The sequence below is a fragment of the Mustela lutreola genome, chromosome 2 (assembly GCF_030435805.1).
Source record: "Mustela lutreola isolate mMusLut2 chromosome 2, mMusLut2.pri, whole genome shotgun sequence".
NCBI lineage: Eukaryota > Metazoa > Chordata > Mammalia > Carnivora > Mustelidae > Mustela > Mustela lutreola.
The window spans coordinates 154,753,933-154,768,692 of NC_081291.1; the positions used below are offsets into that span (position 1 = coordinate 154,753,933).

The 14,760-nt window shown below is 37.0% G+C and overlaps 1 protein-coding gene across 2 annotated transcripts in view; it reads left to right on the plus strand.

Moving 5' to 3' along the window:
* Positions 1-14,760, plus strand: part of SLC9A9 (solute carrier family 9 member A9) — a 695,514-nt gene that overhangs the window by 180,950 nt on the left and 499,804 nt on the right. For both annotated transcript variants that reach the window (XM_059163846.1, XM_059163845.1), the window contains 2 exons: positions 6,016-6,093; positions 7,641-7,717. In XM_059163846.1, coding sequence (XP_059019829.1) covers positions 6,016-6,093; positions 7,641-7,717 — 155 coding nt within the window. The remainder of the gene's footprint in view (positions 1-6,015; positions 6,094-7,640; positions 7,718-14,760) is intronic.

Below are 14,760 nucleotides of genomic sequence, written 5' to 3' on the forward strand. Positions count from 1 at the left end.
GTCATGGCCACCTGAATTCACATGGTCATTACTTTGACTTATTTTGGTAACTGCAACTTGACAATAGTTTCACTTCATTCAGGACAATCTTGAGGCCCCTCCAAATTAATCTACTCAAGACATCTTCCTAAATAAATAAATAAATAAATGGCTTTATTTTTTGAGTACATAATACATTCACATAGCTCAGTGTTCAAAAGATACAAAATAGTTAAGTTAGAATCTTGAATAGGTCATTTCCCTGTTAATTACATCTGTTTTGTAACTAATTGAGACATAGGTACAAAAGTGATAAAGATGGAGATCAAAAACTAGTTGAAATAGTGAGGATTGGTTTGCAAATTGGCTTGCTCATCTTCCACTAGAACTAGAAAGACTTACACACCTAGCTGCAGACTCAGCTGGAGTGTCAGGGCCTTCCTGCTGGTCTTTGCTCTTGTTAAATTTAGGTCTTGGTGGAGCCAGGGACATCTACTCTCAGCAAGCAGGCTGATTCCAACGTGGAGAGAGGACAGTGCTAAGCTGCATACACTCAATTCCTTTTTTTCCAACTCAATAATCAGAGTAGTCACTGTTTCCTGGGGATGAGTGAAAGGTGGGACCAGGGCCAGGAGTGTTAAATCCTGCACAGCATGCCTCAGCTGGTGTACTGATGGGTTACAGGTGTGCCACAACATATCCATTCCCTCATCCTTGGGCTAAGAGTGGTCAGAGGCCCAAGCTTAATACTTTCAGCCCTGTGTAGTCTCACCAGGACCCTAATTTTCCTACAGCTTGCCCCCATTGACCCAATATAATCATGTTCTGTATCATGATGGGGAAAATGCTGGGATATACTGCTCTAAGCTGTGGTCATCTCTGTATTTATAGATATGAAGCCAGACAAAGATAATCACCTGCTCACTAAATATACAGAAAATCCTTCTTCCAACTTCTACCTTTATTTTCTACTACCAACTTTCCTTTCCTAGCCTCACTAGAGGCAACCAGTAGTTTATGTGTGTGTATGTATGTATGTGTGTGTGTGTGTGTAAATATATACATATTTACATATATATGTAAATATTCTGCATCCCTTTTTTTTTTGCACAAATCTTGGAATAGGCAAAATGCCTTAACAAACTACCCCCAAATCTCAATGATTAACATGATAATGGCTTAGTTCTTGCTCATGTCCCAGTGCAGTATGGCCTTTGGGCCAGTGAGGGGAGAACTACAGTCTTCTCCAGTTGCCATTAATCATCCCAACTTCCTTTAACCTACTGGCTCTGGCAGTCCCTAGAGATCTGAGACCTCTGCCAGATGCTCTATATGAGCTAATAAAGAAAGGAATAGAGCATGAAAGATTTAGAGGTTTTTAGGGACCAGGCTTGGAAATAATTTATATTCCTTTTGCCCATATTTAATTGGCTAGATCTCTGTCATATGACTCCATATGACTACAAGGAAATGAAGTCTAGGTGTCTGACAAGGACAAAATGAAATGTGGTATGGTGAGTCCATAGCAATCTTTGTTATATGCACTAGACATGCTATTCTTGCTCTTTTAACTTGACAACAAATTATAGAGAGCAACTATTTCATTTTTTTTAAAGATTTTATTTATTTGACAGAAAGAGAGCACAAGTAGGGGGAGCAGCAGGCAGAGGGAGAGGGAGAAGCAGGCTCCTCACTGATCCCCACTGAGCAGAGAGTCCAATGAGGGGCCCAATCCCAGGACCCTGGGATCATGACCTGAGCTAAAGGCAGACACTTAACTACTGAGCCACCCAGGTGCCCTGAGAGCAGCCATTTCAATGCATCGACAATTTCCTTGGACTTTCTTTTCTTTTCTTTTTTTTTTTTAAGATTTTATTTATTTATTTGACAGAGAAATCACAAGTAGGCAGAGAGGCAGGCAGAGAGAGTAGGGGAAGCAGGCTTCCTGCTGAGGAGAGAGCCCGATGTGGGGCTCGATCCCAGGACCCTGAGATCATGACCTGAGCCAAAGGCAGAGGCTTAACCCCCTGAGCCACCCAGGTGCCCCTCCCCTGGACTTTTTAAAAGTTACATAGTATTCAGCTGTATGAATCACACGTAATTTATTTAATCAATTCATGGTTTAATCATCTCCAACTTTTTTTATTCTTTCATCTGCAGTGAATCTCTTGTCCTTATGTAATTCCATACATATACAAGCATATCTGTAGGATAAATTCTCAGATGAGATATTGCTGAATCAAATGGTATGGACGTTTGACATTTGGATACCTATTGCCAAATTACCCTATTAAGAGGGTCTACAAATTTATATTCCCACTGGCTACTTTATTGTTTAATCCTACTTGTATAAAATACTTCTACTTTACTCCATGTTTGAATGAGTGTAGTTTAAATCCATCTCCACAGGATCAGAGAGAGCTCATAGTCTAGGTAATATCATCTGCATTAAATTCCTCCCCTATCCCTTAGGAGCTCTACATTGTCTATTTCTGTTTCCCAAGTGTGTGACCTCCTATCAAAAGCATAACTTAGGGCAGAGGAAAGGAAACACACACTCTTGAACTGTTTCTAGGTATGTCCCAACTCTGTCGACCCTGAGCCAGCCAAGTTTTCTTTGAAGTCTATTTATAGTAAAAGCACCTATAGGGTTTTTGAGATTTTTTACTTTGCCTGCATTTATTTGGATATTTAAAATGTTTCAAATCACTTGCTATTGAGTATAGCTGAAACTCCAAGAAGCTACCAGTATCCTCTGTGGCTTGGTGAATTGGCCCACTGCCCCCAGGGCAGACAAAGGATCATGTTCTTTATGGTGGTCCATGGATAGGCTCCTATCCATCCTTCAAAACCCAGTTCATATGCTGCCTGAACATCAAGCCTCCCTGCAAGGTTAGCAAGCCCAGAATGGTGTCTCTGTCCTAAAGAATTTTGAATTATAGCCTAGCCCAGTGCCTGTGCTTGCACATTATCTTTCCTTTCTTTAGTTATAGCCTTCATGAATTTAATGTATCTATCACATGTCTTTAAGTACTTTGTAGCAAAGAAGAGACTTACTAAATTTTTAATGAAAAAAACTGAAAATTATTGAATACATTATTGTGTTAACCACTTCTACTTTTCCAAAGGAATCAGGAATTACCAAAATAACAAAATATACTTCAGAGTCCCAACTCCTCTTAAACATTCCTACATCGTGTTCTAAGTAGTTATGTTAGCCTAATGTTTCCTCAGAAACTACACATTTAGTTTACCTATGAATATAGACTCAATTTTCAGTGAAATATCTGTCACATTGATTAACACTGAGCATGCCACTCATTTTTCCTCTGTCTCTTGAAAATAGGGATAATTGCACTTGCCAGCTACCACACAGGAGATGTGAAAATAAAAAACCCAGACCCTCAGTTGTACTAGCCTGCAATGCAGTTGCTTACTAGCTCATGTGCCTAGTGGCTACCATACTGGATAGTACAATTATAGTATATTTCTATCATCACAGGCCATCTATTGGACAAGGCTAGTCTCTAAGTTCTGTACCTTTTTAAAAAATTATTATTATTCATTTGGGAGAGAGAAAGAATGAGAGAGAGAGAGAGAGCGCACGAGATAGGGGAGGATCAGAGGAAGAAGCAGATTCCCTGCTGAGCAGGGAGCTGGATGCAGGATTGGATCCTAGGACTCCAGGATCATGACCTCAGCCAAAGGCAGTTGCCTAACCAACTGAGCCACTCAGGCATCACTAAATTCTGTATCTTAAAGGATTAACATTTTTAGCTGAAATATTTTTAGCTTTCTGTTTTCTCTTATCTTAGATTTTTCCCCCTCAAACTATATTGAAAATTTTTAATTGTTTGGACTTTAAAAATAGTCCCACCTCCAAGACCATGATTTGAACACAAAATCTGAGGAAAATGACATGTGGAATCGCCATCTGGAGATTGGTACAGCAGCAGATCCAACCATTTCTGAGAAATTGTCTGGGTTTGGAGTTACTCCCAGAACTCTGATTTAGCAGTTCCTAAGCTTATAGCAAGTCTGAAAGGAACACAAATCTGTTTTGTATATACAAATAAATCCTCGTATGCTGCACGCCATTCTCAGCCTGCCAGTTTCATCTGGCTGCTCCAGAAAATATAATTCAATAGCACATTAGTTAACCCGCAGGCAGGGAATGGGGCATTCTGATTATTGAAATGTTCTGGTTGAGTGATTAACCTGATTTTTGCAGAAAAACTGCTGAGGCAAGGGATTTTCTGTCCAAAATGTTTGTGCCACTGTACATTTTTCTTCCAGATGATCACAGCTGCCTTGTTTTATTCCTGCAACACTCAGAAATATATCTCTTTGCTAAAAACTTTCAAATATGTAATTGATATACTTTCAAAGAGACCTCATAAAAATAGGTCAATAATGGTATATCAGATAAACTTAGAAAAAAGAACAAACTTAGAAGGAAATGTAGTATCTTTGCCCAAATTTTACATAGCCATAACCTTCAAGGGTTCCTAACATTAGGGCAGTTTCTTCAAATAGAATAACTTGAGAAATATTTTATTTTCCTTACTAATAAATACTTAAAAGTGCGTATTAGATATTAGGCAGTGCTACAAGGGCTTTACAAATATTAATTGATTTAATTTTTATAACCACCTTAGAATTAAGTATCACATAAGTATCTTCGTTCTAAAGATGAAGAAACTCAGGGACATAGAGCTATGGATGAGCTCTAGTTGATCGATCTGAATGCGCATTGATACAAGCAGTTGTAGCATCAATGGATGAGTTTATGAGAAGAGACCTGGCTGAATTAGGTAACTCTTACCTGCACCCACCCCTTTCCAGGTATTTCATGAGTAATGTAAAGGGGCTGTTATAGAAAGGGAGAAGGAGAGTCCAAAGTGCTAAAAAAGCATAGAAGAAACTGGGGAAATTGAAGTGGTTTTCAGAGAAGAGTAGCTTCTGAGATGAGTTAGAATTAGGCAAAGAAGGGAGGGAAAACTAAATACTAAAGTTGTGAAACCATGTATCTGAAACATTTTGTCGAATACTATAATGGTAAAAAGGCCCTAGTGGTGAATAACAAATGACATTGTGTTTGTGTCTGGGGAGTCGCGTAAAGAAGGAAGAGGATGAGTCTCAGTGAGATTTTAGAGATTTAAAAAAAAAAAAAAAAAAAAAGAGTTTTATTTCAGACTTCCCAGTAAATAGTGGATATTTGATTCGAGAATCTCCATATTGCTGGGTGCCTGGGTGGTTCAGTGAGTTAAAGCCTCTGCCTTTGGCTCAGGTCATGATCCCAGGGTCCTGGGATCGAGCCCCACATCAGGCTCTGTGCTCTGCAGGGAGCCTGCTTCCTCCTCTCGCTCTCTCTGCCTGCCTCTCTGCCTACTTGTGATCTCCGTCTGTCCAGTAAATAAATAAAATCTTTAAAAAAGAAGACTCTCCATATTTCATACCAAGTAACTTTTTTGGGCCAACTTTAACATCTAAGTAAAAGCCAATAAACAAATATTGGAAAAATCCATTTGCACCTTCAAATAAATTTTTCACAAAGTCTGGAAAAGATTTCAAACTCCTGAATGGGATAAAGTAGGGAAAACTAAAACCAAATTTTAAAAAATATTTTATATGGGCAAAGTTTAACTATATTCTTGTCAGAAGGTAAAATGTCTGGGCACTGCCAGAAAATTTCTTGGACCAGAAAAAAATAGAATGAAAACATCTGAAATGTGATAAATAGACAACTAACCAAAATAAATGTGAAGAGTTCTCTTTGCCCAGAGGGGTTTTATTGAATTGTTATTAGCTATAGAATGAATACGCTTCACATTTAAAATATTGTCCCACAGTTTTATTGCATTTGTTAATTTCTAAGTTTGCACTTTTCTTATTTTCATCTGTGCTAATTTAATAGCATGTTAATATACCTCCTACAAACTTAGCAGAAGTGACTGTAGCTGTACTTTTAAAGCACATTTTTTTTAGTGACCAAAAGGAGCATCTTCCTAACGGCATTTTTATCTTTTCTGGCAGATGACATTTGATCCAGAAATCTTCTTCAATGTTTTACTGCCACCAATTATATTTCATGCAGGATACAGCCTGAAGAAGGTAAATATACAGTGATTATTTTCTTTCTTTTATCAGTAGAGAATTGTACCAGCACAAATGAAAAAACAATTATTTATGGGTTTATTTAATTCAAAAGGTTATTATTATCATAGATTAAGTGATAGATTTCTGACACACTTAGAATTCTTCTGAATCTGCTCTACCTAATACACTGATTATTAGCCACATGCAGCCATTAAGCCCTTGAAATGTGGCTAGTTTGAATGAAGATGTGCATTAAGTGTAAAATATGCATTGGATGTAGTAGACTTAGTATTTAAAAAGAATGTAAAATATCTCCATTATGTTTGTTATTGAGTTCATGTAGAAATGATAATGTTTTGTATATATTGGGTTAAATAAGACATGCATTATCAAAAATCATTTTTGCTTTTTAAAAAACTTTACTTTTAATATGGCTACTAGAAAAATCTTAAATGACATATGTGGCTAGCATTATATTTCCATTGGACAATATTATTCTAGATGATTGTAACCAAAGAATTAGCTGTTAATTGGAGAGACGTGGGGTTTATCAATCAGGGTGAAAACTCAACATGTCTTGCTAATATTCAGCTGTTGATATTCACAGAAAGGAAGTCCACTTTTGTAGCTTCTGTGCTCTTGCCTGACATTATTTAGGTACTGCCTGAATGTGCACTTTTCATAGATTAGTCATTCTCTTAATAGTTTAAGTGCTAGCATCTCCTGTACTACAGATGGAGGCTCTGGTGTGTCTGAATTTTGAGATGCAGAGGGAGTAGAGTTGCATTTCTGTTGACCACACCCCACCCTACAGACTCGTGGGGCTCTCACCCCTTTAGCCCCTCAGCTCCAGCAGCCAGGTGGCTTGTTCAGTACAGACCTGATTTTCTTGTGTACTCCAGGCTCCCTCTTGCTGTCAGTTCTAACTACTCAGCTCCCACTTACAGAACTGGAAGGGAGTTTTCCCAAGCCAGCATTTGAGAAGACTTAGAAGGCTGGATTAATTCAGGTCATCCTTCCTTATCTCTAGCCCTGATACTAGCCATTATTTTGTGAGACTTGTTAAAATAAATTGTTGTAGGTGGTCAGGTTTTGTTTCATTACATTCAGAAGAAATATAAGTCAGAGATTCAATAAGTCAAAGGGCAACTGAAATATTTTAGAGTATTCTTTTTAAAATACTGAAGGGGTTCCACTGACAATAAAATTTCTTAAAATCTTTGTCTTCTGTTAATCATTCCAGAGTCCTCCATGGACATTACCCCAGTTCTTTGCTCACTCTCTCAGGTCCAGCCAGTTCTGGCAGTCATGTTCTCATCTCTATCCTGTCATTTTTCTGGATGTATTTGTTCCCCCATTTCTTTGAGAAAACTCTGTCTTTTGCAGTATAAATTGGTTCAACCTTATTTGTACGATAAAGCCAGGGACTGAGGCTCAAAACCAAAATCTGCCTAAACAGTGAAGGGAGGGAGGGGCTGTGAAAGTGCATACCTTTATTTTTATTTCCTGTTACACTAAGAAAATACATGGATGTATTATATGAAATATTCTTTTCTCCCCAGAGACACTTTTTTCAAAACTTAGGATCTATTTTAACATATGCCTTCTTGGGAACTGCCATCTCCTGTATCGTCATAGGGTAAGTGATGCTCAGAGTTCAAGTTCCAGGTGGCTGTGAGGCCAGTGATATGTGGGAGGAATCTCACTCTTCCTGGACTTACATTGACTGGGTGAATTGTCTTTCTTTTTCTGAATATCACATCTTCACACATTTCTCTGACTCAATTCCAAGGCTTACATGTCTTCAAATCAAAGCAAACTGAAATTAGGTTGCTAGATTTTCTCTGTGAGGTTTGGACTTCTGATTTAGGGGATGTGGATAATTTGGCTTGAGTTATGTGAAGCACATTGCACAGACACACACACACCCCGGCTTTTTTTTGCTTAATAATGCAGGTAAGGAACTGGATTCTTGTTTTCATATACTTTGCAGGACCCTACCTGTATTTGACAGGAGTACAATTGTAGCTATACGTCAAGGGTTTGCTCTCTAAAGTCTGTCTTAGAGGACGGTCTAAGACAGACATTTCCACATATCAGCAGAGCTATTTAATGCTGGGATAGATTTTCAGTTGATACACTATAGAATGAAGCCTTGTTTTATTCTCATTATATTTTGTTGGTTATGTTTAAGCCCCCAAGTCTAACTATATAGACTCAAGCCTATGGCTCTTCACAAAGCAAAATATGATACAAAATGATGAAGCCAATCCAATTCACTTATAATCCCATCTAGTACATTAAATCTCCACTGAAGAAAATATGTCCAACTGCTATGACTATGATGGTGTAGATGTCTTAAATTGTCTGATACAGCTAACTCTACCCTTGAATTTTACTGCATACAGCTGTTATAACCCTAATGCAAGAAGCTGAAGCTAAAAACACATGCTAGCCACTTATCCAGCTCTTTCCTTATGAAGTATTTAGTGCGTGTCACTGGAAGACTAAGAAAGTATCATTACTTGGACCTGAAAGCAGGGGGTTGAGTTATGTTGAATTCTCTGTTAAATTTTTATTGCTTTAAGCCTAGAATTACTTAGGCTACGTTATATGAAAACGTCCAGCATAGTTAGGGCAGTGAGGAAGCTAACGATTTTAATACTTGAAGGTGGAGACTTGCAGGGATATAGATTAAGGAGCCTCATTAAGTCTGGATACCTAAGAGGCCTTTAAACTGTGACTAGGAGGCAAGCATGGATTTTATCCTTCTCAAACATAGTTTAGAGGAGAGCTGTTCTATTCTGTGGGTATACTGTAACTAAATATTCAAATTTCAAAGCTGGCAAGGGCCTTCGAGATTTGTGTGATTAAATCACCTTATTCTAAAGATGAAGAAAGTAATATTTTGAAAGTCTAATTAGCTGTCTTAAGAAGTGTGTGTGTACATGTGTGTATACGTGTGTACATGTGTGTGTCTGTGTGTATGAAATAGGGCCATGGTCAGGATGTAATTCAGACTTTGACTCCTGACTCAACAGGTCTCACCATCATCCCCTCTTTCTTTAGCCATTTCTCTTGGATTTGCTATACATTCCTCTCCACTGTTCGTTCATACACATTGACAGAAGTCTCTGAGATGTGTGAACAGTGTTCATCAGTTTCTAGCAAATATTGCTGGTTAGCAGTTCTATAATAGGATCTAAATGTATTATGGATCTAAATTCTAAACTTGTGGACAATGCTGTAAAATTTTGGGATAGTCAGTTTTCATTATTACCCTGTTTCTTTTGTCTAACTGATTTTAAGTATACTTAAGTATATGTATTTATACAATACGCTCTCACCATCATGAGAATTCTATAACCTATTTTTTAAAAAGAGTGACAATGTAGTGTGTGTGTGTGTGTGTGTGTGTATAATTGTGTATAATTGACTTAACAAAAAAATATTCAATTCAGGAGATTTGGTAAAATTCATTTACTGGAGTTGATGACCTCTTCTGATTTTAAGGCTGCAGTCAATAGTGTTTGATAGAAAGTGATTTGAATAAAAAGTATAGCCCTGGAAAAACTTTTAGAATGATGTGCTTTGTTTGAACTGGCATAATCTCAACAACGAAAACCTGTAGGGTGCCTTCTTAATGTGGTCATTAAAGTACAGAAGGGATGGGTAGTTTTAAGATTTAAAGGTCTTATCCAGCAAAGTAAAGGAAACCATTAAAGAGCTTTAGATTGGTGGTGACAAGGTCAGATTTATGTTTCAGGAAGGTCATTCTGGTTGTTGTGTAAAGGAGAGATTTTAAAGTGGGGAAAAGATGGCAGCCAGGGGACAATTTAAGAGGCAATTTCCATAAGTTAGGTTGGAAACAGTAAGGGCCTGGCCTGAGACAGTGGCAGTAAAGATGGAGGTGGAGTCATCCACATGTTGAAATCCTGAGAGATAATGCCCTAATTGAAGGCAAGTGTATGGAGTGAGAAGGAAGTTACATAGGCATCAGCACAATCCTGAAGAAAGGGAAGAGATAACCACAAGGGACTAAGAAGTATTGGGCCCAAGATACAGGAAGAAAATAAACAGGACATGTGCCTGGAAGTCAAAGGAAGAGGGAAAGGGAGGGTAGATGGTGTCTAACACAAGGAAGTCAAATGGGACAGGAATTGGAGTATCCATTGTATTCAATCCCTTGGAGGTTATGGATGACTTCACACTCGGCCTATGGGCAAAAATAAAGAGAGTATTGGCAAGTCTAATAGTTTCAGGTGCTGTGTGATGGGAAACAAGAATTTATTTTTATTTTGTTTTTATTTATTTTATTATATATTATATTTATTATATTTTATTTTTATTTATTTTATTTTGATCTCTGGATATAATTTCAGAACCTTGGAAGGAAAGGCACAAACTTGAATTCAAGCCAAACTGACATTTACGCAAGTTAGTGACCCTCATTGTATGAGTCATTCAAACACACACTCAAACCTTAAAAAATGACTGGTTATGCTTTTCTGATAAATTAATAGTAATAAGAACAACACAACAAACATTCATTGAGTGCTTGATATATAATATGCCCTCTTAAAAAGTACTTGGATTATTTAATTTAATTCTCAAGAAATCCTATTAAGTAGATACTATCATTACCCTCATTTAACAGTTGAGACAGCTGAAATTTAGAGAGAACACAGCGTAAGTAATAGAGCTGGCATTAGTAACTAAATAGTTTGGCTCCAGAGTCAAATTCTCGATGCCAAAAATGTGCTTTACTTCTATTTTTTATCCTTGCTAAAAAATAAAATGTAGGGGCGCCTGGGTGGCTCAGTGGTTTAAGCCTCTGCCTTCAGCTCGTGTCATGATCTCGGGGTCCTGGGATCGAGCCCCACATCGGGCTCTCTGTTCAGCGGGGGAGCCTGCTTCCCCCTCTCTCTCTGCCTGCCTCTCTGCCTACTTGTGATCTCTCTCTGTCTATCAAATAAACAAATAAAAATCTTTAAGAAAAATAAATAAAAAAATGTAAGACATTAAACAAAAAGATAAAATTGAATAAATCAGTTAAATATTCACTGCTTACCACATATTTCTTCATTAGCCCCATAGGATTTCTCACAGATATGAAAGATTTTTATTTGGGAATCCCATTCAAAATGAATTCACATTTTTAAGAGGAAAAAGGAATGTCTGGGTTTATGAAGATATACTTGCATGAAATGGGCAGAAGAAGAGATTCAGGACAGTCCTAGATTGTACTGAGAATAATTTCATAGAGGAGGTAGATTCTGAGTAGCTATTTAGTGGAGAGGAATATATAGTTGGATTTTCCAAGCCATCAGGTGCATTAGTCATAGTGGGTATGGGGAATATTGCGTCAGATTCAAAGCTGGAGAGCAGGTTTTGTAGAGCAGTGTTAGAGAGTGTGGAAACTGAAATGATGGAGAATCAGCTTGACAAACAGCAATGAAGCCTGGCAACAGGAATTTATGAGAAGTAAAGGCTATGAAGAGTAATAACGGGGCATGAATGGAAACAGCTAGTGGGCTGTGGTCTTTTCTAGGTAAGGACTGGATTGAATCAAGCTACAGGTTGGCTTTAGATTTGGACTCAGTTGCTTTATAGGAATTGAGATCACTGGGTCTATTTGAATGAAAAGAATTCTGCATTAAGTTTTATTAACTTCATGTCATTTCAGAAATCAGATGCAAACCATCTTTTATATTTCACAACAAAGTTTAGCAATATCATTTCTGGCAATAAAATCGGAGACGTTTTAGAAAAATTTTAATTTTAATTTTTTAATATTCTTAAAGAATTTATCCATCTTTTATAGTCTCCTCCCCAACTTGCCACTTAAGAAAAATCTTAGCTACATCTCTTTTGAAATAAAACCCATATATTTAAAATATTTCTTTATACATCTTCTCCATCTCTGGAAGATATTCCTTTATCTTTGGCTGTATGTCTCTACCCTTGTATGTTATACCGATGTATCATCACAAGGGTAACTTACCTAATGCTTACTGTTAGCACATACATTTTGTCCTTAGAACTCATTAGCTTCCAAGAAATGCTTCTCTAAGAGTACTGAGGATTATATTCTTTTAGTTTTTCTGTTAGTGAGGGATTAAAACAAATACCATAATTTCAAAAATACTTGGAAAATGATACATGGATCTCAATAATGAAGAATGGGGTGCTAATTTTAAGAATAGCCTGCTTTTTATATTGGCCTATGCTTTTAAAAGACATTGTCTCATTTTATTCTCATAGTACCCCTGTAAGGTAGGTACTATTATCCTTACTGTACATGGAAGGATGCTGAGGTTGAGATTTGCCCAAGGTTGCACAATAAGTGAGTGGGAGTCAATGGCACACCCAGTCTCACTTCAAAACACACAATCTTAGACTCTCCCTATCCTGCTCCTTTTCCTAATATGACACTTTACGTTTTAATAGTGCTTTGCAATTATTAACTATATATGTCAGACAAACCATGTCCTCAATTATTTCACATTCTTATTTTATCATGATGGCTGACAATTATTAAAAATCTGAAGATTTAAGAATGAGCTATAAATATAATTGCAAAGTAGAAAGGGTACCTGTCTTTTCCTAATGGAGGTAGTTGGAGTGATGATATGAATTCATTTTACTTGATTAGAATTGCTGCACTCTGGGTAGCCTGCTCTGGATAACCAGGATTCTTAAATGTGAGGTTGTTTATATTATTCAACATTCCTCAGGAGTATTGATTTTCCCATTAGGCTTCTTATATGGACATAGTGGAAACTGAGCCTGACACTCGGCCTATCTTTCCATCAGACATACGAGTGAAGGGGCCTCATGGAAGCTCTTGCCCTGCCTTCTCGTATCATCATACCTCCTGATCTGGATACCTTTGTGCTTAAGTACCCTTGGCACTGGTTCTGGAATTGCTACTGCTCTGTTCCTAAGCAGGACCAAGTATGGTGAGTGTCAGTATTCTCAAAATGCTGATTCCTATACCTGGAAAAAGGAACACATTTGTTCATCTAAAATCAAAACCTGAACAGGTATAGTTCCAAGATGGAGGCCAAACCACACCTCAGCTCCTTAAATTCTAGCCCTAGAAAGAGAATGACTCAGAAGAGAATTCTTAACCCAGAAAACATGGACCCTGAGTTGGTACACAAAGAGATTGGGGAGGCATAAGGATGTGAACCTCCTTAGATTCTCCATGGATTTTTTCATGGGAGATGGTCTGCATAGATTTCAACAAGTAGTCAGATTTTCTAGGGAATTTCGGTTTCCAGACACAAAGAACTAGTATGTGTTTTCAAGAGCCTGAGCAGGGATAGTTGGGACAGGAAGGATTTTACATATTGCCGTATTTAATTAGAACTGAAGAAGTCTCTAGGCTGCATTCAGGGTGGTCATAAAGGCTGGAAATATGCATGCTATTATTTTATCATGTATTATAATATATAATAACAATAAACTAGTTATTATGTTTTGTCTGTGTTCCTAGACTTGGTAGCCATCCCATATACATACCTAAGAGTGGAAATGCCAGGTGGTAGGGTCTACAAATGAATGTTCATTTTTACAGAATAAGGCCAGATCATTTTCCAAAGCAATTGTACCAGTTTCCTCTTAATTTCTGGCAATGTAGTAGGTGTGAAATGGAATTATATTGTGGTCTTCATTTGTATTTCCCTGATTCTTAAAGAAATTGTTTATATTTTCATATGAAGCCTGCTCAAAACTTTTCTCCATTTTCCTGCAAATTGTTTTGTCACATTTTCATTAATTTGTCATTTTTCTTTACCTGTTTCACATTTCATTTATTTGCATATTTCTTTATATGTTAATCCATATTCCAAGTACGTTGCAAATATTTTATCCCACTTTGTGTCTTTTGCATTGAGTTCGTTCTTGATATCTTTTATTGAACAGAATTTCCGAAATTTAATGTAGTCAAATTTATAATTTTTTTCTTTTATAAAGGTTAGCATTTTTGTGTTTTGCTTAATAAATCTTTCTTACCCCAGAGGCAGAAGTACGTTTTCTTCTAAAGTGTTTTGGAGTTTTGCCTTTTACAGTAGGTTCATTTTCTGGAGCTGATTTTTTGTATACGATACAAAATAGACAACCAATTTTTCTTCTTCAGATAGATAACATCATTTATCGTCTAGTCCTGCCATTCCCCAGGATCTACTATGCCTCTTTTACTATGTATTGTGGTTTCTGTTTCTAGACCTTAATTCTATTTGTTTGGTGTATAATCCATCTCAGCACTAATATCTCACTGTCTTAATTGCTATAGTTACATTGTAAGTCTTTGTATCTTACAGGATAAGGCAAAAAGGACACTCTTCTTCAGGATTACCTATTATTACTTTTTAACTTTAATAAATTTATTCTAGTATATATATCTAGGAGTATATAAATTTATAAATATATTCTTTATACTTTGTTCATGTTGGTATGTCTATAACTCTGTTTCTTAGTATTTTCCTTAGGGACCCACTTGCACATGTGCACTAGGAGACATGTATAAAAATATTTGTAGCAGCATTGTTCACAATAGCAAAAAATTGGAAATAACTGTATTTCACTAAAAAGAGAATGGGCAAATAAACCTGCATAGCATGATATTACCCAGCAATTTAAAAAAAAAGATGAAATCAAGTTGCTTATGATAGTGTG